Source organism: Athalia rosae, chromosome 6, assembly GCF_917208135.1.
Source record: "Athalia rosae chromosome 6, iyAthRosa1.1, whole genome shotgun sequence".
Lineage (NCBI taxonomy): Eukaryota > Metazoa > Arthropoda > Insecta > Hymenoptera > Athaliidae > Athalia > Athalia rosae.
Genome location: NC_064031.1, coordinates 5,964,494 through 5,989,199, shown reverse-complemented (window position 1 = coordinate 5,989,199; position 24,706 = coordinate 5,964,494). Strand labels below are relative to the sequence as shown.

Genomic DNA, 24,706 nt, shown 5'->3' with positions numbered 1-24,706 from the left:
ACGAAATCCCAAGAGAATTTCTCGAACTTTGACCCCGTTTTAGTCGTCTGGTGCGCACCACCTCACGAATTCACACAATCTAAGGGCCTATACATATGTCCGACAATTCTACCCTGACCGAGGCCCTGACCATCGGGTTGCAAACTAATCAGATCATTAGAATCAGATTGCTAGAAAGAAGCAGATTCTGGCCATTGCTACGAATAGCTCTGTCTCGCTCTATGATAGAAAACTCGAGAATAGGTAATGCACGGTTTATGCTTTATGGACAGAGCGTAGAGAGTACACAGTATAACATGTTTCTCCCAAATGCAAAGAAGGGCAAAGGTCGATGATCCCATTGCGAATTGGCCGTAAATCAGCTGTTCAACAATTTGTACGATTCATTTTAAATCCGTGGAGAAATGTCACTGTCAAATGACAGCTGTCAGGTGACGCTCGTTGCCGCAGTCGACAGCTGCGGTTCTCAATTTACAATGCTAATAATTAATTAGGATATTCAATAATACATCAATGTTTTCACCCACTCAAATATCAGAGATTTTTGCACGAAATTTTATGTAAAGATAGCTGAAACTAATTGTAAGTCGTTCACAAAGATGTTACTGGCTAGCTTCATGGTATGCAGTTTACACAAAGAATCTATTTACCTCATTTATTATCGGAAATTTATATTTTTTTTTTATAATTACTAATTGGATATTTGTAATAAAATATGTTCAAAGTATTTTTAACCGTGATTTTTATGGATCTTTTATTGCTGGATATCTCGTACGTTGACTCTTTTGGTAAACGACGTTGTCGTCAACAGAAAGTAACAACACAAGAACGCAATTTTTATAACCCACTAACCGACTCTAAAGACGATTGCATCGATCCGTACTGCAATTGTGGATCTGTCGGGTTTGGAATTGTTCAACAAATTCCATATTCTCCTGTAACCTCTTCCTGCGATCCCATCAACGTTCAATTTTCATCTGCATGTATCCGATGCGGTTTGTGCCTCGCAGTAGCCGAACAGGTTAGCAAATTAATAAGCCCATGGACACAGGAATATCATGAATCGGCCGAAATTGGAAGGAAATTCATTTATAGCGTATTTCGCTTATTTCAGATAAATCAAACGTTGATAGAAACACACGACATGATGAAACCGGATCAATGGCTCAACGATAACGAGGCGTCATCGGTATTAAAAGCAATATGCGATCACGCATTTCGTCAGTAAGAATTCGTCAGTGATCTACGTCGATATAGGATGGCTAATAGATCAATATAATCTAGATTAGATTAAATTCGTAAATCGCTCGATCGAAAAGAAAAAAACAAAAATACGGAACGTCTTTCCCGCACCCTCCACATCTGTGACATGTTTAATATTTTAATTAATTGTTAAAGTCAATATTCGCCATTCAATTTTATAACCGAAGACGGGTATAAAAACTTTATCGTTTGTATCTTATCCATAGCTTCAGCTTACGAGAAATATCCGGCAAACGTTACATCTGCGATAGAATTCCAGGTGCCACATTGGTGACATCGAGCGCTGATGGACTCTGGGAAATTAAGTACGTCGTAGATGCTGTAATTTTTTTTTTATTCATAGTTAAGCGTAAAGTTGTACTTTATTGCTGACCTAACATCGATCGATACGGTTCATGTTTTAAAAGACATTTTGTAAAATTTTGATAATTTGCAATCGTTGGAAAATCGACGGTAACAATAACTGCTAACGAGAAGAATTACACTCATATAAATAATCGTATTTAATGATATTTTTCAAAAGTTTGAAGAACAAATGCAAGTCCTATCTTAACGCGATGGGGGCTCTGAACTTGTACAAATATTGGCAACGATGGAGTGCGTTTGATCGTCAATCACAAGATTTGGTCGCGATTCTTTGCAGGTACTTGTAACATCAATTGACAGACCTCGAGTAATAATTTTACGATCAGAAGCGATGGTTAGTTAAAAAAAAAAAACAGACGAAGATAACGTAAATCTATATTTAACATTTTTGTTTTTCCTCAGAGGAGAAGATGGTATATTTCGTGACTGTAAATCCATTTCCAATTTGTCACGACCTGAATCTAAGAAGGACGGTAGTTTTTTTTCCAACATGCATGTAATGGTAGAATTAAAATGTCAATGAATATGAATTATAGTTGAAAAGCAGGCAATGAACGCAGGTAGCCTCGAGTTAGTTGTTGCATAAAAAACTTGAAAAATAAGGTAGGTAAGTAAATATTCATCTTGCAAAATGCTTTTCATGTTATAATAAATAAAACTTCAATTAAAGGACATCACTACCAGGTACATGAAATTGCTATTTGATTATACGTACCTGCGTTTGTTTTCACGATATTTTGTATAATACAAACGTTGGTTATTGTTGGTATTTCCGGTTCTGTTTTTTATTTTTCACCAGCGCGAACATTCGGTGTATTGCAGTGTTTGACATTATTCGGTAAGAGCAGACTGACATCTTTGAATCCTCTCTGCACTCGTTCGTACGAGATGTTTCTATACCAAGGTAAAGGTCGTTTTTCTTTTTTTTTTTATGCTGATGTTTCTCGTCACAAAAAAATAGTTCCGCCGAGATGAATCCGTATGTATGACGTTTATTATAAGTTATTGATATACATTGCACGACATATACATATAATTACCAAGAAGCATCGCCCGCCCATCCATAAAACGTGATTAATCATGCAAATTACTTTGGCGGCGTGCGTTCTAATAAACTAGGTATATAACAGCAATCTGATAAACAACGGGGTATAGGTGGAAAACTTCGCAATATTACACCGCGTACACTTACAATTAATCGTGGAAGGGATATGCTTGCTTATCATTGTTACTATTACTTGCATCTTCATTACTAACGGTTGAAGATCGATCGATATTTCCAGTTCTTCTATTCGGTGAGAACAATTGAGTCCCTGGAATATAATATATCACAGGTTTCACGCGATCCAGTTTGCCCGGGTGTTCCCCTACCCCGTCCAAAGATTTCTCGTTGTAGTTCAATTCGGATTCCATTAGATTCGCTCGCGAATCTTCGCGAGTCATTCCAGAACCTGAACTCATGTTTTGCGGTCTCATTTTTTTCGAGATATTCGTAAAATTCCTAATAAATGGCAACTCGTTATCGCATTCCCTCGCGGCCTCCCTCGAAACTTGACGGTCAAATTTTTTTCCAGTTCTCGTTGGCGCCGCGAACCCGTGACCTTCACCTTCACCCTCACCTTCATCCCGACCTCGCCCTTGACCGTTTTTACGGTTCATTTGTATAGCTCTTTTAACTCTCTCCCGAAGGGATTTCCTCTGTCTCCAAACTCGTTCAAATATTCCTAGGGTGAGAGCACTCATGACCCCGGTAACGAGAATTACGAAGGCCGAATAAACGTCGGCGAGACGAGCACTGTGGAAGGTCGTCGGTGCTTCGCATCGGGGCATCCCTGGAAGCATCCTTTCGCTTATACGACTCAAAACGCCAACTTCGCTGATGCGCATCACGCTGGAAATGACATGTCCACCGATTAATAACGATCAACATAAACGCTCGTATATTTAGGTAAATTTGGATTGGGAAACTTGGGATTGGGAAATAACGGAGAATCGAGGTTCCGCTTATTTTCTTGGAAAAATAAATAATTAATTCTCACCTGTGATTGATGATTTTTTTGTACGGGCAGGTATGGGCCATGGGCAACGCCACGACGGTGAACGTCTGTGGTATTATCAATTCTTTCAGGGAGCATCTGTTATGCAACAAAGTAGTGCGAAGGGCTCTTCTGGCCAGTCTTGCACTGACAAAAAAGCCGTAACCACCTTTTGCAGCTTTTTGTAAACCGGAAGTTGTGTCCAGTCGTGCCTCTCGGCCGTTGAAAGCCTTTATGTAGAGCTCACGGAGGTTGCTGTCGTTCGCGTTCTGAATAAGTTTAGGATATATGTATAGAGATGAGGAGAGGTCGCTGAAGAAATCCTCTGTCCCCATTTTATTGCATTTACCACACCTACCCTGATGTACTCGTCGTCTGAAACGCTGTATCCGAGTTTGTAATTGTTGAATAAAAGGTCGGCGAGAGATTTTATCCCAGCGGCTTGTACGGATAATATCGAGGTAATGAATCCAGCGTACGCGTTGTAAATGACCAATGCGAAAACAAGACTTATCAGGAGCGTTGTCTTTCCCGCGGGACTTCTGGGGCTCCACGGTGATCCTGAAACAGCGACGTCGGTACGTATAAAGATAAAATTAATAAGTTATAATATTAATCGATTCATTATATATAAGCGTTGGTTATAAAAGAATGATTTTTTCACACACCTTGCATACACATTATGCCGATGCACCACAAGGCGGCTTCTCCTAATCCCGAAGCGTTGGTCTCAGTTTCGTCGTTGAGGGCGATTTTCACGGCATAATTTATGGCCGTCGTTGCCAAAACTATCAAAATACAGGTACCGGCGACACATCCCAAAAGTTGATTGTTGAACGGTTGGAGAAATATGTCTCTCATGGAACCGGATTCCGGTGGATGAAAATAAATGTTCCTCCTGTAGGTAAAAATTCTAGTCAAATTCATCACGCGTCAACGAAGTCAATGCCGAATCCGCCGACTGATTTGACAAGGTGGTTATATTTTTTCTTTTTTTTCTTCTTAAATTATCACGTTGAGCGCAAAAAATGATGTAACCACATCGGCATATAAACCTTATGCAAATACGGTTTGGCCATGATGGCGATGATCGTCATCGCTATGCACTTCATTAGCGCTGTTTAAAAATTATCTAGGTGCGAAAAAAAAACTGATAATAATAAAAATAATTGAATGAATTTACTTTCGCGACAGAAGAGACCGAGAAATTCTGACGATCTGAACTCAAACATTTCTTTCTTTTCACAAGGTGAAGTAAACTTATTTATAGTTCTCGAATTTTTGAAATTACTTTTTTCACGCATTTGCACAAAATCATTACGAACCATAATTATCGGATGGGGAAATTACAAATTCCGTGCTTTCGTGCTAAAAGTCCTCATAGAAGAATCAGTGGGTTGAGGTGATATTTTTCATCAAGAATCGTTCGTTTACAACGACACAGTGCATTTGTATGGGTATGAACCCTCGTAATGGGACTATAGGAACACCAGGTACCAATACCAAAAGTAGAAAAGGACAGTCCGACGTTAATCAATGACCAAAGATGTTCTCATGTACCTATTCACTGATTCTCCTCTGCGAAGAGTTTCCGTGCGAACGTGCGATTTATTACATTTCAAAGATTCTTCAGATACGAACATTGACTGAATTATGGGATGTGTGAAGCTCATTTCTCGCTGACGTTCATCGTTTACGTTTATGTTGCCCAAGCCGATGTCTACCGCACCGGAAACCACATCTCCCAAAAGATAACTCCAAGCTTTGTTCGTCATTGTTCCAAGTTTTTCATGAGGAACCAATTCTATGCTGCGAAAATTGAATGCGTAACTTAAGAACCGAAAACTAAATCGATCGCTCGCGATTTGTGCAGTTCTTATGCAAATTAACATTTCCAATTATTCAAGTTAACGAGGTGGCATACAGAATACTTCATCCAATTATAGCATTACTATCCGTATCCATAAATATACATGTAATTATATGTTAATGACCGCGTTTTATTATCGAATCAAAAACCAAAAAGAACGGAGTGCTCATTTGGCAGTCACATTTTTAATTATTATCAAATTACTTTCAACCGTAACGTGAAATCTGAGGCGATTTTGAGTTTCCGAAAAAAAACTTCTCGTAATCGCGTCGATACAACGATAACCTACATTATTTATGAATGGTGTGATCGATAAAAGCGATGATTCTGCAAATATTCAACATGGATTGAACGAACAATGCGAATAAAGTATATTCGCGCAAGTAATTTATGGGATACAATTATCTCCATGCAACCCGTTTGTTTGGTAATATCACACCTGATTAATCAATTAACACGAATTACTCTGAAACCATACAATTACGGCGCTATCCCGTATGTATGATTGTGACTGGACAAACCTCGCATTTATTCCGCTCGCAACAAAGCTCATTATGTCCAACAATGGTAAAATATCGCTCATCTCTTCCTCGTCAACGGTATCCGTTTGAATTTCGCTACTCGAATTCAAAATACCAACCAGAAGTGGAAAACCGTGAAAATTATTTCTCAACTCTACGCTGACGGGTAACTTCAAAGCGTAAGCGCCGGGATTCCAGGAGCCCAAAAAGTCAACGACGAGACTAGAATTTTCTGAATTTCGTATTTTGTAGACGTGGTTCAGATAAAATGAGATTGTCTTGTTTTCTCGCACGACGTAATCGAGATTCCTCGAAACATTTTCCCGCTTTTTAACCCCAGACGATACCTTAGGCACCTTGTACTTCGTCGCATACTCGTGCAGCGCAGAACAAGATCTGAGGAACGACAAAACAAGATGGCCGATCAGAAAATAAATTCGTCCTCGTAACGATAACATTGGGGACACGATGAGTGCCAAAGATGAAAAAATTACCTATTCAAGCTCTGACGGGCTACATCTGTCGCCTGATTATGAGACAAGGGTGAAGTCGCCACGATCACATCGCTGTCGATTCCGATGTTGAGGATACGAAGAAAAGTATCGATGATTGCATCGCTGCGTTTCGTCGCCACTATCAGCCATGAGGTGTAATAATTGAAATGCTGCTTCTGCGAGGCCTGATCGGAGCGGTGATAGCCGTAATGATAATTAGTAGCAATAATAATAACAACGAAAGATAAATCAAATACGAGATTTTTACGACTTCCTGGCCTCCAGCTGCATAAATTGTGATAATCGCAGACAAGATTGAAACAATCAAAAATATATTATCTAAATTTACGCGCACTATAAAAAAAAAAAGCTGTAAACATATGTGCGTATTCGAGATTATAAAGTAATAATAAAAATTCAAATTATGGGTATATGTCTCTAATACGAGTCGAGAATTTTGCGATTGGCGCTCTCGAACAAGCTTCATATCAATTACAATCTAATTTAGCAAGATAATAACGTTTAGACGGAATAAAATAAGTTAACAAAAAAAAATTACGATTATACGTGTTGCATAAGCATACATCTGATAGTTTTTATGATTCAAGCAATCAAACTTTTTCCTCACAAACGTATGTAATTATTATAGAATTACAGCGATATATATATATATGTAAATTTTTTTCCACCTTTGACGATTTACGTACTCACGAAAGTACGTACGTCTGTAATTCATCACCGCGATATATTCATAGAGTGATATACCTAGAATTTGACTAGGTGAGATCTCACCGAATGAATCATGTTGAGACTCATTCTGGCCCCGAAAAAAAAACACCTTGATTATACATGCGATTAAGATGTACATTGAACATTATTGAAATCAGTTGTTCGTCGGATTCGAGGGTTGCTTCTCACACTATTTTCGATAAAACGATGAGTTTGAGGACCGGCCCACAAGTTTCCTACTTCATGTTCAACCCGTTGCGGACGGAAAATGAGACTTCATCGCTAAAGATCTATAATTTCTTTCGAAGGAAACGTTGCTCTCTAGATTACTGTCATATCATTCAGGAAGATAAATGTAAGCGATCCGCTTCATAATATACGTATACGTCTTCTCCACGGTGAAAAGGCTCGAGTGGCTATTTGTCGACACTAATACGCAAAGGGTTAATTTGAGATCTGAGGACCAACAGTCTTTGGTACAGCTAATTCGCAAGTGGGTGGTGGTCGCGTAGTGAAATAGCTTTTCGTAATCACGTGTTGCCCGTCAACGGATTTGCTACTCTGTTTCGTATCCGAAACAACCACTCCAACTACGCGAATTCAAATTATGAACAGTCATCCAATCGGCAGGCTATCCATTGGATATTTCATGTCAACTAACAACTAACAACTAACTTGTAAGCCACCCGGATTTCTTTAATCGAAAAACAAAATTTCGAACCCAGGAACCTTGAGGTACGTCATTTATGCGAATTTCGTGCCTAATTCCGACCCCCCATGGGTTCCAAATGGGTACCCCTTGGATTTTTTTCGATTTTAAGGTCGAAGTTCGACTTTTTTCGTTACCGAGGTTTACAGCCTAATCTCATGTAGTTTGATCTCAGAAACCCGAATCAGTCGATTGAATTAAGTTAAGTAAGATTAGAACCAATCGGGATATATCAATTTTTTCGTTCTGAAAAATTAAAGTTGGCGACAACCTGACTGTTTCCATACAAAGACATAATTTGAATATTGATAATTCCAGATCAAACAAAAAAATTTTTCAAGTATCGTGAGCTCGAAAATGAACGAATAAATTGACAGCCGCCCTTGTATAATAACGTATTTTATGAAAATAATTAATTTTTTTTTTTTTTTTTCTGGACACTTGATGCCTCGGATTCTGTACTAAAGGCCCATGCTTGAGTATGACAGAATGGGATAGAATATAATTGCCTGAGTGTACTCTTACCTATTTAACTGCTGAATTTTTACATATTTACTTTCTTGAACAGTCACATAGAATTTCGCTGAAATATTATTGGAAAGGGTTAATTTATGAACAAGATCTCTTATCGGGCGATGACAGGTCCTCTGACACCTGCTAACAACAAGAGCAAGGAAAGAACACAAAAGGGAATATCTCACATCACCATCTATCAAAAAGCCATAAATTACTCTTAAATTCCTATGGACGTGCCGGTGATCAAAATACTCGAAGTACCTGTCAAAAATAGGATCACGGGAAATGCAAAACTTGCTGGCAATTTACCTACCGAGTGAATTTGTACACTTGTACAGGTATTATTCGAACAGGCCAACAAAAGTTTGCATCGAATGGATGTGACCTTACTTATGTTACTAATCAAGACCATGAAAATATCAGAATTGACTTGAAGAAGAGATTCGATAACTCTAAATCGATTCATACATGGTACCCAGAAGAATCACTTTTTAGTTACATTTCCATAAGCAACTAGCGATTTATTGGTAAAACGATATTCAACAGCGGTTGATTCAGAGGTATTCCCGAAGCCGAATCTACGTAACCAATGAATAAAGATGAATGAAATTACACGTGAATATTTTGTTCATTCGGTACTATGTTTCTTTTACGTCGATGGTAGAGTATGGGCAATAAATAACCAAATTTTTTATGGAAAAAACGCTGAATCTAGTTTCAATGAATTCCTGCCACCGCAAAACCTTGTATTCAAATTTGATATTGGAGTAATCGGTTGAAAATAGAAAACACTAATTGAAACATTTCTGGCCTTTTTTAAACCCAGCGATATTCGAAATAATGAATTTTAAATCTCAATAAGTTAATTACAGTTGTACCGCGATGTTCAATTATTCCTAAAAGTAGATGACATTTATGAAAAAAATCCTCTTGTCGTACAACATTGATAGTCGGATTCATCGTGTACGAGATACGAATTTTCAAAGAATTTATTTTCGTTATCGATTATCTTTCAAAGAAATAATATCCGAGGGTCCGAATTAGGCATGAAATTCACACAAATAACGTTATACCTCAAGTTCATGGGATCGAAATATTTTTTTCGACTAAAAAATAAAACCGGGTGGCTGACAATGAGTTGAGAAGGAATGCCCCGTGTACTCTTGCGTCGGTTCACGAGCAAGTTCGGCAAAATTATTATAACGTCGATTTATGAATTGAAAATAAAAATGAACAAAGCTACAGCAGTTCCGCACACTTCATCAATCACTCGTTGTCAATTTCGATCTTTTCTGCACATACAACGCGCGCTTCAATCTTAGAAAAAAAAAACCGAACAAAAAACATTCGCGAACAAGGTGGATAGGTACTCACCAACTGCAATATGTTGTCGGGGGACGTAAGGTTCAGTCCCTCTGAAAAAATGACCGATCCAACCCGATGCCCTCTGATGAATAAAAGCTGTTGCAGAACGTCGGTCAAATGTTCATCCAGGGTGGATCGAATCGATATTTTCATCCCTTTATCACCGCAACACGAGAGCAGGGATCTGGTGTAGGATCGATGGCATTCTTCGAAAACATATGGGTTATTTTTATTCCAGTACATCTGAGTAAGGCCCAATTTCGTGGGACAAACAATAATTAATTTTTCATTCTAGATTCCATAAGGAAAAATATTCTTCAATGATTAGATTTCTAAGAATTGATTATCCTAATTCAAGAATAGATATTTGCGCTATGAGCACGTACTTATACAGGGTGTCCCAGAACTAAGTGCAAATTTTTCGAGGGGTGATGGCAGGGGTCGAGCCGAGTAAATTCACGTATACATATAACATGTGGTCTCCGAAAATGACCGCTTGAAAAGTTGCGTAGTCATTGCTACGACGAGCTCAAATGTGCATCGAAGTTGGAGGAGGCATCTTCTGACATCTTTTGTAAACCTAATTTGCATAATAAAAATCAATGCTGAAAAGTCTCTTCATTTTAAATTCGTAGATTCGGTAAGCACCAATGATTCGCATCGTCGATCGAGAACGCGTAACGACCCACGCTGACCCATGAGTTCCGTGCAATGATTGCAACATTTCAACCGGTCATATTTTGAAAACGGTGCTTCGGAGACCACATGTTATATAGGTACGTGAATTCACTCGGCTTGACCCCTACTATCGTCCTTCAAAAAATTTGCACTTAGTTCTGTGACACCCTGTACACGCGCCAATTGTGTTCCAGAAATACGTGACAATCGAACAATTGAATGCACGTGCGATAATAATGTGTGAAATGGGAAATTTGGCAGGTGGCCAAGCAAATTATACAGGGTGAGCGACTCCAAGCTCCGAAAGTAGGAGGGGCCTGATTCGACCGTCTCCTCCGAGATGTTATCGAATGACCAGGATTGGAGGAATCGACAACAAAGGTGGTGGGGTGAGTCTCATATATATAGGAATATAGCTGGAGGAAGAGCGTGCCGAATGAATGGGGAATCCGAGTTCTCGGAATTTTTAATGAGTCACCCTGTATAACGGATGTACGGACGATCATGTTTTCACCATTTGAAAAAAAAGACAAGGGTTACAAATTCATAATTCGCTACATTAACGCGTGGGACAATTCTTCCAAATTGATCATTTCCAATTCACTTACGTTATATAATATCATCATTACGACAGACTACACCTACAAATGTTATGTCTGCAGCTGTGTGTTCGGGAAGTAAAATTCTTACGATAGTCACGTACGCTGAATAAATATCACTGTTACTAACAATGAAACCTACTTGAATCGGAACAAATCTAATAACATTTCCGTTATTTTGAGCATATTTTGGCTAAATCTATGTTAGAATTATTTTTTCTGTTACTTTTTCAACAAGACAGTATATGTACTTAATGACGAGCAATAAGAACTGCTTTAATTAAGGTTTTAATTAGTTTTTTGCTCAATAGTCTAAGTCATTCAACGTTGATTTGAAGATGTACCCATCTCAGCAACCGGGTTTTCGCCTAGAGAAACGTGCTCGATAAAATTGATATAAACCTCGAATTGTACCTATCATTAAGTTGTTTTCTTCGCGGTCTCAGCCTCAGGGATGTAAGGAGCTGTTTCTGGTCACGTCGACCACCGACCGTAGTAACAGTTGGACGAACTTTGTACCAAGAACTACATTCAACATCCTTGTAACATGCGTTCTACACAAAGAAGGTGCGACTGACATTTAGATCATCTGGAAGATAATAAGCGGATAATCCAAGTGAACGAATTGCGTAATAATTTTGTCAGTTTTTTCCGTTTTCGTTCGCGTTCGACAGTCACGAAATATTCTTAGGGACTCGTCTTTTTTATGCCAATTTTCAGATCAGTAGAAATGAGAAGACCGAAGTATCGTGGTTATTCTAACTATTCGAAATAGCGGAAATCTTTGGGTGTAGAAAAAAATCGTGTCGAAATACATGAAAGTTGTTACGAATCAGCGTCGAAGGCCCCATTTCATGACAATAGAGGCCCATGCTTTTACTCCTAATAGATCCGCGGTGATTGATGTGACCAATAAAATTCTTCGAAATGTAAACAGTGAATGACCATTTACCGCTAATGGTTATTAAAGTACCTCAAAAGGTGTCTTTATAGGCGTTATGTTCTTGACGCATATTATCATGTTATCATCGAATTCATTGAAATTTTTCGAAGAGCTCGCATTTCGCACGGATTACAAATTGACTTTGTTGATTGATTTTTTTAACATTGATGGATTTTTTTTTTTGCAGTTATTTCAGAATCAGCTGTTTTTTTTGAGCGGAAGGAGATGCGAAACGCTTCGGATAAACGCTTGAGATCGTTGAACACGCGGTGCGACGTTGTTGTGCAATTTTTGCAAACACGTGCATTCGTTGCGCAATATTCGTGGCAAAGAACTTTGCCGTTCCTTTGAAGAGATTTGTATAGATTTTAAACCAAAATTACTCCGAGGAGATATTCGCCGCCTTTTTTTCCCAGGCGACAGTCGAACGACGACTCTTAATCCTTTTGAAACAAGGATCCGACATCTTGGAAATGCACATAAGTAGTAATTGATGTGGATGCAGAAATCTGTCCCCGCAGATCCCATCTCGCGTTACATAAATCTAGTTTTTTATTCTTCCCTCTATCTATATTTATTTTTGTCCAAAATGACGAAACTGCCAGCATAGGATGATTCGACTTTTTCCCCATCGCCGAGGTTGGAAGTTTTGCTGTTTTTCGTGCGACGTTTTTCGGGTCTTCTGCCCCGCGGCGTGCATTCGGTGACCCAAAAGTTTCGTTTCTCATCTCACTATTTTCAAACTAGATAAGTGTTTATCATATCGGGGAAAAACACGCGAGATCAATCAAAGTCTTAGAAAATAACAGAGCGGATAATCTATAGGGGAGGGGGGGCCGGGGGGGGGGGGCAAAATGGGGTACCCCAAAAATTTGGTAAAAATTTTGATATTTTCAAATTTGATAGTATTGAAAAAAAAACATTATTTTTCATTGTTAACAGCATTTTATTTGATAATAAAAAAAAAAAAAAAAAATTTTTTCTACGGCAACTTGAAATTTGATTATTTTCCTTTAATTAAAAGTGAAAACGAGAAAAATCAGCATATTTAAGTCCGTGAAAACATAACGGTTTCTTAAGTACCCCATTTTGCCCCCCCCCCCCCCCCCCCCTCCCCTATATGAAGAAAAAGGCACGGTCGTCAAGCGGGAAAAAAGGTGATCGTTCAAATGAATTAATTTCCTCAAAATAGAAATCTTTGGAAAATCGTACCAGGCATATAGGTAAGTACATGTATGTACCTATACACCTATAAACACAAAAATCAGAACCCCGAGTGCGATTGTGCATCGGCGATAAAAATATTCCGATTTCTTGGGGGCGTTTTTATGGATCTAATACACGCACACCTGCGCATAGATATATATACTTGAGAAATAGGAAATTCAAAAACAATGTCAAGAAGCTAATGAGGTTGTTGCCGTACCGTTTCAAGAGTGTTTGTATTTCGATTAACACGTTAGAATTTTTATGCATTTCGTATAACCGAAGGAAAGAATCAAGAGAAGAAAAAAAAAAATATTCGAAAGAAGGGAGGGGATGGGAGGGGCGACGGAACGCCGTGTACCTGCAAACGTCCTGCGGTGTTATTACGGGTATTTTTAAATACAGAAAATGGGTAGATGCTTTTCGGAGATAGTCAGTCGTGAAGCTTATTTTCGGCAAGATACAACTACCCGTATTCGTTATCCGTCTCCCGTAACAGCTGAAGAACAAAATAGAAACTATAAATAAATGACACAACAGCAACATAAATGTAAAGTTTATCTGAATTCAAGGCGTGAGGATTTTTCAAAAATATCCTCGAGACGCTTCTGCACATCCTTAACGAATACTCTCTCGCAACGAATACAAATAGACGGTGAATATAACTTACTAATTTTTGGTCAACGTTCATTCATTTCAACTAGATTCGCATCCGTTATAATCAGTCGCCCTGCCACGCAATGCCCATCGAAAATCACGATAAAGTTGGCGTTCAGTTGTACCAACACCATATCGCTCTACGTCCTACACGATGGGCAAATTATTCAGAAAAATTTTCATCGAATCTCACAATAATGCACGCGCTTCATAAACTCGAGGTTCACATTTGAATAAACGTTACGAAATTTTCACAAACCTAATATGACGCGACGATGTTCGAATGGAAATAAAAAATACAAGAAAGAAACACCGACTCCGTTGTGCACGTAGGTAACGGACGGGTAACAATTTATTTTGGTTATTAAATTCGGTGATAACCATCGTTAATATTGTTACTTAGTATTCGATTATTTTTTTTTTTTTTTCTCTTCTCATTTTACTACTCGTGTCCGATTCGGCTTACAAAATTGTTAGGTCATAAAAGAAACAAAAAAAAAAAAACTGCATATCAACGCGATTCGATGTGACGCTGGCTAAATTCAATTCTCAACGATGAGCGACGATTTTTTTTTTTTACGGACACCGTAAACCGACTTCAAATCGACACCCATATTTGATATGTCGCGATACGTACTTTTCAATGAGCGAGGTGATTCCGTATTACCGTTTCCGGGTATGAATCTTGCTACAGTCTCGTCTACTACAGTTCGTACGGTTGATTAAAAATAAATTTATACGCGACGACCACTTTCGTTTTCCTACGTGTATATATAGATACGTATACTACGTACGTACGTACGTACGTACCGTGGATGCGTTTACATATTTTCGAACGTCTTTCTAAAGATCCATGACCTATATAACAATTCTACCGAAATCAACATCATGAACTTCTCGTTGTAACTGGTATTATTATTGAACCGAGATCGGAAATAAAAGTACCGCGAAAGTGAATTAACGCCTGTACATCGGCGAGGAGAAATTATATAAATGGGATTGAAAAAGGTCCGTCCGGGTATCCTGAGTACAACAAAATCTTTTTATTGAAAAAACGTGTCTCGGAAAAAAGAGAAAAGAAAAACAAACAACGAACGAGCATCAGCCTCAACATCATTCACGATCTATTGCGATTAATTACGAACAATTATCTTTCACAGATTTTTTGTTGCATCATGATCATTTTTTTTTTTTTTTTTGGTATCCGATTTCGCAGTCGGTACATCATGCGACTAGCGCCTTCTTCTTAGCGCCACTATTAGAATACGTATAATATCATAGATACATATATTTATATCTATGATAATATATTACATACACATATATTGTCACGAGTAAGAAAAAACTGAAAAAAAATTACACTCGTGCACTAGCCAAAATTGGAGATAATTTGTAAAGAGAATTGAAATTTCTTCACAACGGTTCGATTATTGGCAAAGAAATTTTTTTTTTCTTCTCTCATGAATAAACAATAAATAATAAACGAAACGAGCCAGTCCGTGAACTCGATCAATTTCAATGGAGTCAAATACGTTCGCGAATTATGCAATTGCACTTTACTTTCTTTTTTTTTTTTTTTTAAACATTGAATCTGGAACAATAATAATAATGACAATAATCGTGCGCTAACGTGAAAGATATTTCGATAAATCGACCGAAACAAAAAAACAAAAAAATAAAAAGGAATACAAACGTATCGTTCTCGTTTTTAATTAAATGCATAAAAGTTGAGAAATCCAAAGTATGACGAACGTCCTTCAATACAGCGCGATGTGGACACGTCATTAATTTTGTGCAAGGAGTATAATTAGCTTGGAGAATAAAAAAAAAAAAAAAAAAACAGAAAACAAAAAAAGAACAAAAACAACAAAAAAAACTGAGTAACAGTGCTGGTTCGCGGTACTTACTTTTTGGACTTAAATTGTCGAAGATAACCAACTGATCCAAGGATCTCCACCTTGCATAGTCCATTATGAGTTGTAGACCAAGAGGTGATGGCGAAACGCATTGAGACGCAACATTTGCTGCAGCGATGATGAATATTGAAAGAATTATGTGGACATAATCCTTCCCTTTCATAATTCAAGGTCACCTGTAATCGGCCGTTGGTGCATTGAAAGCAGAAAAAGAAGGGAAAAAAAAAAAACTATCCCAAATCGCTAAGCATCTATAAAAAGCTTGAGAAACGTACGAACCCCGGCAGTCGAGGTAGATTTGATTTTCGGTGAAGTTTCGGTGCGCTGTTTGTTCTACGATTTCGCACGGCGCGTATATGGAACTACGTTTTTATTTAGATTTAGTGATACTTTTTGGACTTATAATTCTCGACGAGTCTTTGGCTCCTTGGCCGATAACCGAGGAGGAGGACGACGTGAACGAAGTAGGTAAAACCTGAAAGATTCGGCTTCGGAAAATCTCCGGCCATCAATCATATTTATTATTTCACGAATCTTGAATTAACAAACGAACCACTTCAAATGCCACGTCAATTTCGTCGACTCCAATGACACCCGGATTACTAATTTACGGAACATTGCATGCCCACACCGATACCCACATTTTCATTGAAACCCTTTTTCATTCGCTGTCACGTTGCGTGTTGAGACTCGAAAATTAAGTCAGACTTGATTCACGAGATATGTATCATTGGCATTTATTAAACGGTAACCGATCTTTGTTTATCGCTTAAAAATCCAAACTCAATTCTTGTTATAGTTTTGAAACGTCAAATTGTTCAAAAATTTCTCTGAACATCGAGAGAATAATACTTGTTGGGTTGACCTATTGAAAGAAATTCGAAGACGTAATCTTCGCAACAAAAAAAACTTTCTTTTCCTCTCTCGACTGTTTTGTACGTTTATTTTATTTATTAATGAAGATTATTTTATTATTACTATCATCATTATCATTGTTATTATTATTATTCTGTATCGGTAAAACATCGCGATTACGGTCGATAAATTGTTTCTTCGCCGTATTCGCAAGAACTCAGATTTTTTTCTTCAATTTGATAATTGTGCGTGAGAAAAAAAAAACGAAACCAACATCCTGTCAATTATGATTATTTTTCGTGAATTTTATATCCGAAGACGAGAAATATTTCAATCGAACAATCGAAAAATGGGATGTTTCGTATTGTTCTAATTCGAACCCAACCTAACAATCGAAGAATAAAACTGACGTCGATTGGCACCACGTTACCGTATTTAAAGAACTGTCGCAGTGTTGATTAAACAGATCTTAATCTTTACCGTTCATACGACAACCCATCCACCGGTCTCGAATGACAAGAACGGTTATTACCATCATTCGTGTCATCCGAACCGATATCGCCGTAGAGAAAAGCTCCCCTGAGAGAGCTTTAGTTTATTTCACTTTTTCATTTCGTTTCTCTACTCCGCGCACACAGAAAATGGATCGATTACGAGAGGAATATAATTTCATAATTTACGCCGATCGTCAACATTGCGCGAGTGTAATATTGCTCCAATTCCGATTAGATCGGAATACCGGAGAAAAGGAATAAAAAAAAACAAAAAATTTACCATCAGTCGCGCAATTTCTTAATAGAAACAAAACATCGGTAACGAAACTGTAATTCGGATGCTACCGTGAACACGGAGACAGCTAACGATCGGGTAATACGGAAAACTAATTACTAAGTAGATGTATAATTATACAAAATGCAGTAGTTGCAATGATGTTGTACGACCACCGTTTCATGATTGTTCCACACATCGATTTTTTTTTTTTCTCTTTATTTTCAAACTATAAATAACATTACTGTTGAATTCTGCGGCATTTCGCACGGTACGTCGAGCAATCATTCGAAATTCTTGAAAAAAGACGAGGAAAGAATGGTACGCGAATGAAAAAGTAGTGCTGCAATTTTCAATGGGAGACAATGAAAATCAACAAAACACGGTGTGCATACGTTAAGAAATATGTGAATCGCTGCATTGACAAACATAATATATAGGACGTTTGTTAGATTGTTTTTTATATGTTATGCAGACCTATATCCGTACAGTATATACACATGCAGCAAAAAATAAATTACGTTATATCTGTTACAGAATAATATGCATCGCCATCGTTTTTCGTTTATTTGTGTTTTTTTTTTTTAAATGTTTTTTTATTATCTTTTCCTTCTTCAAAGTTGGTCAATCGTTCGAGCTCATCGAATTATTTGTACATTTCACCCGTACGTGTGTATACATTAGAGTTAAATGTGTGTGAAACAATAAAAATTAGTGCGAATGATGCAAAAATATAATTTGTCGTTAGAGTCGTCAGTTTTAATCGAAACTTCTGGAGCGACGGATATGTGGTCTTTCATAACGTTCCGATAAGTGTCTCAAATATATACATACGATATAAGGTTTCGAGTAATTCCTACATAGCTTATAGGGTATCAACTTACCATGGAACACAAAAGGTAGAGACGAAAGCAGACGTGTCTGTTCCCCTTATCTCTTTTAGACGAACACGATTCCCCGCAATTAATCAAGTTATTTGGTCTCGTCAAGTTATTTGTCTCGTTGAAATTTTGTCAGACGTGTTTCAATTCTAAGGGTTCACTTGCGTCATTGTTACAATTTTCAGATATTGATATTAGTTGAACACGGTAACATTACGTATAGGATCGATCGATACAGCGATTTTGAATTACGTGTAATATTTTGATATGCGGTATGAGTCAAGTGAAAGAAGGGTAATCGAAATTTGTAATTCTAACTACGTGTAGCGCGAGGATGCAGCGGCAAATTCGTCATCTTGCAAATCGTAATTTAGGCATCGAGATTATCATTCGGAATCATACGAATGATTTCGTATGTTCAATACCGAGTATGAATTTAGATTTATTCATTATTTCTTTGAAATTTTCGATTAAGTTAAAAAAAATGTTATTCGTCATCAAATCAGCGGTAGGAAAGACACGGAATGAATATAAGCGACGCGGGTGAACGGGAACATCGCATCGCTGTTCACGAGATCGGCGGTCAAGTGTCCTACGCTTTTAGCTTCTTGAATGTCCTTTGACAGAGATAACCCTTCGGAGGAAGAGAAAAAATAGAAATAGAAGAAGTCTAGCGATTGATTGGAACCGTGACAATTGCGCGTTATTTTCTTTTGTTCATAAACGGTAAGATTCACTCGTATTCGTCCGCGTCATCTTCATCCCTCGTCTTCCCTGTGTCACGGAAGATTATCGAAAGCAAAAATCTCGGCGACGTTGAGAGAATGACTTTTGCCGTTTCGCGCGTCCGCTTTTTAACAAATGAAAAATTTGTATTTTTACAGGGGCTCGATAATGGCGCCTAATATCGTGAGTGATTTGCTCACGGTGAGCAAAGAGTTTCCTGAGAATGCAGTACCCAATACCGCAGAAGCGGATATCGTCGTACCGGCAAAACTCCCGACAACAACAACAACAGCTAGAGCAACAACAAAACCAATTGAAGACACCCTCGAATCGAACGAAGGATTATTGAAATTCAAAACTACCCTTATTTGGCCGAACGTCATCAGCATCACATTGTTGCACGTGGTATCGGCGTACATGTTTATCACCTTGCCCTTCTGGGTATCGAAAGGATCATTTCTTTGGGGTGAGTTCGGATTCGGAGAACTTTTTTCTCATTCGCGTATCAATTCGAACGAATAATTCATGTGTTAATCTCTGCGGGGATTATGTGTCCAGAAATGTGATTTTTTCAACTGAAAATCGACGTTCGTTTGTTTCTCGCGTTGACGAAAACCAATCGAGCCTTCTCTTATAGACACTGACCCAGTGACCTCAGGGATATTCACATAATTTTTCATATTCCTACAAGCGAAATTGCTGCCATTGGTTACAAACGCTTGTGGCGATGACTTTTCGAACTTTTTCGATGAAAAATGTGTGTTTTCTAATCGTGTGAAAATGTTTTTCATTTATTAAAGCTTTACTGCTCGGACAAGCTGGCGGATTCGGGGTTACCGGTGGTGTTCATAGACTCTGGTGTCATCGTTCGTACAAAGCTAAATGGCCGCTCCGTGTAATTTTGATCATATGTTATTCGATCGCCGGACAGGTATGAAAATAAAAATATCTTGTCGTACGAATAAATCATCGGTAAACGGAATTTACCGAGTCGAACGTGAAGGATGTTTTAAAAGTTTGAAAACTTAACCCAAACAGAACACCGTCTACGACTGGGTCCGAGATCACCGAATACATCACAAATATACGGAGACCGATGCCGATCCGCACAACAGTAACAGAGGATTTTTTTTCGCTCACGTTGGATGGCTGATGATGAAAAAACATCCGGATGTCATTAGAAGAGGTCGACAAATCGACATGTCCGATGTACTCGCGGATCCAATTGTTTCCTTCAATCACAAGTTCGTATTAAATTACAGAAATACGTCACGTGATCAATATTATAGATAAATCAAAGATGAAGGGTCGAATAGAAAATATTTCTTTCGAATTCCGCAGGACGTTTAATTTTTTTTCTCGTCAGCGGAGCGAAAACACTCGTTTTTGCTCCGCTCGAGAGGGGAGTGAAAAGATAGAATAGTATGGGGAAACGGGCATTTGGGCCTATTATAAAGTTGAAAACCCCTCGACTTTGTCTCGGGAACCAAAAATTAGATTTTTTAATACTTAAAAATTTTTCAAGCATCAGATTCGGAAGGGCGTAAACCATATTTCTTCCGTTGTCGTTATTATCAACATCATCTCCATTGATTGATTAGATTATTTAATTCCAATGAGAGAACGGAAAATTTCAAGCCACTTGAAATTTTGTCGCATGAGAATTTATCATGAAACGCATCGCGTGACGAAAATGAATTTGGAATAAAATTATTAGAATCATCTTCACGTCCTCATTCGATTTGTTTTCACTATCGGGTCGAAACCGTACGAGCTTTCCAACAATTTTTCGAACCTCTTGTCAACATAGTATTTCTGAAAACGGCTACAGCAATAATAATAATGATGATAATGAGGGTGATAATTCGGTAGCGTGATCCAAGACGCTCTTCATAAAACTGATGCAAGCTTACCATTTATTTTGTCACCTTTGCACTGATCATTCGAGAATCATGCGGATCCGCGTGAAAGATGATTAGCCAATTACCCAAAGCAAACAACTTTGGCGAATCCAAACGTTAAATTTGCTTGTCAACTGGTTTAAAAATTTCGTTTCCCCCCCAACTATCGCAGAGGTTGCTCGCCTCCATTTGATATTCTGGATGAAAAAGAGAAAAAAAAAAATGGAAAAAGTATTCGTGTGAAAATTCCATTGCTAGAAATATTTGAAAGACAATTTCTGCTCAGCCGAAAAAGCCCGTTTGATACGAATCGTCCAGGCGTCAATTGAAGCGTGATAGTATTAACGTTGATCCCGACGATGTGCGAATCTCTCCTCAATTTTAGACTGTCATAATTTTCATACACTTGGTGCGTGATATTAGGCACGTAGTAAATACGTGTTAGTATCGCATAAAATATGCGGTAATCGATAAACAATAACAATGATATAGAACCACCGATATAAAGCTTACCTACATTCTAATCTATTTATTACTCTTACTATAATCTTCGTGCATTTTATCTTCAACTGCGCGTACGATAAAACAATGAATTCATTTGTGTGTATACGTAGAGAAGAAGAGAAAAAACGAACAACGAAAATCAAATACGTATAGTAATTAATCGTTAAAATTAATTAATCAATTAATTGCAACGTATAAATATCTTGCGATTATTTTTCAGGTTCTTCGTACCGATGAAGCTTCTCTTCTGTTTCATAATACCGATTGTCGTACCGGTTTATCTCTGGAATGAAACTTGGTACACAACGATAATGGCGCAAGTATTCGTTCGCTACGTTATGGGTTTGAATTTCACCTGGTTCGTGAACAGCGCCGCACACATGTGGGGAAACAGACCCTACAACAAGTGAGTGAATTTACGCTTCTCACATACCTATAACGATCAATCCGAAAAATGTCAATGATTATGCAACCCCCGACGCACGTTGACGTGGTTCTTTTTTTTTCAATTCTTTGTCCCGTTTACTTGCACAGGAAAATATCGCCGTCGGAAAATTTGGCGGTAGCGATAGTCGCGATGGGCGAAGGATGGCACAACTACCATCACGTATTCCCTTGGGATTACAAAGCGGCCGAATTGGGAGATTACGCGTTCAATACGACTACGTTTCTGATCGACATGTTCGCGAAAATCGGATGGGCTTACGATCTGAAAGAACCTTCGATGAATCTCGTTAAAAAATACGCGGAAAGACACGGAGACGGTTCGCATCATCGACACGGTAGTCATGATCATCATCATCATCACGGAGAGTGGCAGGAAGTAGCGGCACCTGATAGCGAATAATGACATTCGCGTATAGATTAGAAATTATAGTTTAGAAATTTTTACCCTCAAGAATTCTTCTTCTCCTTCTTTCGTTGCTCTTTTTTTGTTTTCTTTTTTGAAATCGCAAGCAGTTGAAGGATTGCGAAAATCATTTTTCGATAATTGATTAGCTTATGCGACCATGTATTTATCATTACACATTCGTCGCCCGGCAAGTGAAATATCGATTCACCCGATAATATACATTTCATCATACATATTATGTAAATATGTGTATCCGCCGGATTATTGACTATAACGAATTAGAACAATTTTTTTTTATCTATTATACATCTATTCTATTATACGCTTAATCATTGTCACGATTGTAAGTGCTACTGCTAGTCATAACACGCATCATAAAATGCAAATGAATTTTATCTAATATTCGCGCTCTGTGTGTAAGTAAATCATATACATTATACGCGTATATATGTAAACATATATGTCTTAGAATAGTGATTAATGTACATATATATTTTATTCGGAAAATTATTAAGTTATGTATATAAAATTGATAAATTAAAGAAAAAAAATGTATAAAGGTAAAAGTTCCCGAAATCCACTCTCGGTTTTTGTTGAATCAAAAACGAAGCAATAACTAATAAAACTGAAGAGGCTAGTGGAGGTGCTCTACCTGCATCCAAAACGCGAGTCGTTTTTCTTCGAAATGATGCTTCTAGTTTGTGCGAAACATTAAAAATTGGCACATTATTTGGGCAAAATGTGGCTAAATATTTTACTCCACCAAAATTTTGAAATTTTAAGAAAACAAAAAAGCCTCTAGAAAAATCCAATTTTCAATTTTCTTCGTTTTCCCCAAAAAATGCTTCACGTTATTTCTATAGATTCGAAAATTCACCTGCGAAGGGATCAGAGAATCCCGGCAGAATCTGCAGAATAAGAATCCCAAATTTTTGGAGTTCGATGATTGTGAGGTTTTTTGAAAGGAGAACTATTTTTTGATACTTCTATCTCTCGTCTCCACGAATTCCTCCGAACTCTTTCACTGCGAAAATTCAGCTACAGTCATTTGCTTCTGAAAATCAAAGATCTTTCGTGAAAAAAACTCGATGTCCAGATAAAATTTTCTAGAGGAACCTTTTTCTCTGCAAAGGCCTAAAAAAAACGTCCATTTCCGATTGTTTTCAAACATCTGTCCGAACATGGTTCTCTCTTTTTCGCATTAAAAAAACACATTAGGTCACATTTTTTTTCACTCTCGTGACGTCGGTCGTAGAAGTTTCAGGTGAAAAATGAATCGATGAGAAAAATTATTTGGTCAAAAAGAAAGGTGGTGAAAATGGCTCCACGTCTTTCGCGACAACGGCGACTTCCGGAAGTGGTCGTTCTGAATGAATCTTCATTTCTCAGCGCACACTAACGATAGCGTAAATCGCAGATACATCTCGAAACATGGCTGGCGCCACGTACCCAGATTCACCTGTTTCTCTGCAATGGATGAATGTAACGTGTCCGTTTCGCGTCGAAATAACTTTGAATGAGTATCAATGTGCATTGGAACTCAAAGTTTTTCACACTTTTGAAGCCCATTTTGTTACAATTCAGTTGCACAGACTCAATTGAAACTTGGAAATCGTCGATTTTGACAAATCTGAAACTCTGTAGGTAATAAATTCCAACAAAAATTTCACAAATAGTTTTGGCGGGTCTGGGTCTATGCAGTCGATTCACGTGCGATATCTATGCCAATATTACAGAGGAACATACAAAAATACTATGCTTTACTAATACGAGCAAACTCTACCAATGGCTTTGCTAATAAGCAGCGGCATCTTTTATTCCTCCAAAGAGAATCGGGAGATATTTACACTGTCCAAAATCCGATTGGTATACATGAAATAACTTGAAAAAAACAGTCGTATATCCAAAGCGTTTCCCGTGGAAGAGTTTCAATTTCAAACGAAATATTTTCAAATTCCCTTATCCATTCATGTTTATTTAATAAAATTAAAAAATGTACAGACGAATCCGTATCCTCCCTTCGTGTTTTTTCGAGTTGCCCATAGATCATGGAAAAATTGATGAGCAATAAGTTTACGGTCACCCGGAAAAGGCGGGATCGTCGTTGTTACCGGTACTCATTACGTTGCGTTATCGTACACGTATATATTACCGCGGATATTTATGGTATAAGTTCAATACATTCGCGATACTCGTCAAGTATAAGGACTGCCCACGCGTCATCCGCGTGGTTATTCGTTATCCGGCTATCAGGAAGCTATACACGAGACCGATACAACCGGTACAATGTGAGGTTATCGATACGTGCTGATCCCGATTTAGTCTACACATGTACATAACTATGTACGGT

At 38.0% G+C, this 24,706-nt stretch overlaps 3 protein-coding genes across 5 annotated transcripts; 2 read left to right on the top strand and 1 right to left on the bottom strand.

Moving 5' to 3' along the window:
* Positions 1-14: 14 nt before the first annotated feature.
* On the top strand, positions 15-1,646 carry LOC125501347. Its single transcript, XM_048656790.1, has 2 exons — positions 15-1,224; positions 1,470-1,646. The coding sequence occupies exons 1-2, from the start codon at positions 716-718 to the stop codon at positions 1,633-1,635; spliced, it is 675 nt and encodes a 224-aa protein (XP_048512747.1). The 5' UTR covers positions 15-715; the 3' UTR covers positions 1,636-1,646.
* A 959-nt stretch (positions 1,647-2,605) lies between these two features.
* LOC125501346 lies at positions 2,606-16,289 on the bottom strand. Its single transcript, XM_048656774.1, has 10 exons — positions 16,148-16,289; positions 15,860-16,044; positions 9,879-10,075; positions 6,551-6,735; positions 6,057-6,452; positions 5,307-5,474; positions 4,334-4,563; positions 4,024-4,226; positions 3,669-3,934; positions 2,606-3,520 (listed from the first exon to the last, which is right to left on the bottom strand). The coding sequence occupies exons 2-10, from the start codon at positions 16,029-16,031 to the stop codon at positions 2,824-2,826; spliced, it is 2,514 nt and encodes an 837-aa protein (XP_048512731.1). The 5' UTR covers positions 16,032-16,044; positions 16,148-16,289; the 3' UTR covers positions 2,606-2,823.
* Positions 13,932-23,866, top strand: LOC105692488 (acyl-CoA Delta-9 desaturase-like). Of its 3 annotated transcripts, none has more exons than XM_048656781.1 (6): positions 13,932-13,950; positions 19,257-19,564; positions 19,899-20,029; positions 20,137-20,342; positions 21,724-21,909; positions 22,038-23,866. In XM_048656781.1, exons 2-6 carry the CDS (start codon positions 19,267-19,269, stop codon positions 22,348-22,350), a joined length of 1,134 nt encoding a protein of 377 aa, XP_048512738.1. In that variant the 5' UTR covers positions 13,932-13,950; positions 19,257-19,266; the 3' UTR covers positions 22,351-23,866. The 3 variants fall into 3 exon arrangements, with proteins under 3 accessions (XP_048512738.1, XP_048512737.1, XP_012267140.2); XM_048656780.1 differs by lacking the exon at positions 13,932-13,950 and adding an exon at positions 16,152-16,336; XM_012411717.2 differs by lacking the exon at positions 13,932-13,950 and adding an exon at positions 16,153-16,332.
* The last annotated feature ends 840 nt before the right edge of the window (positions 23,867-24,706 follow it).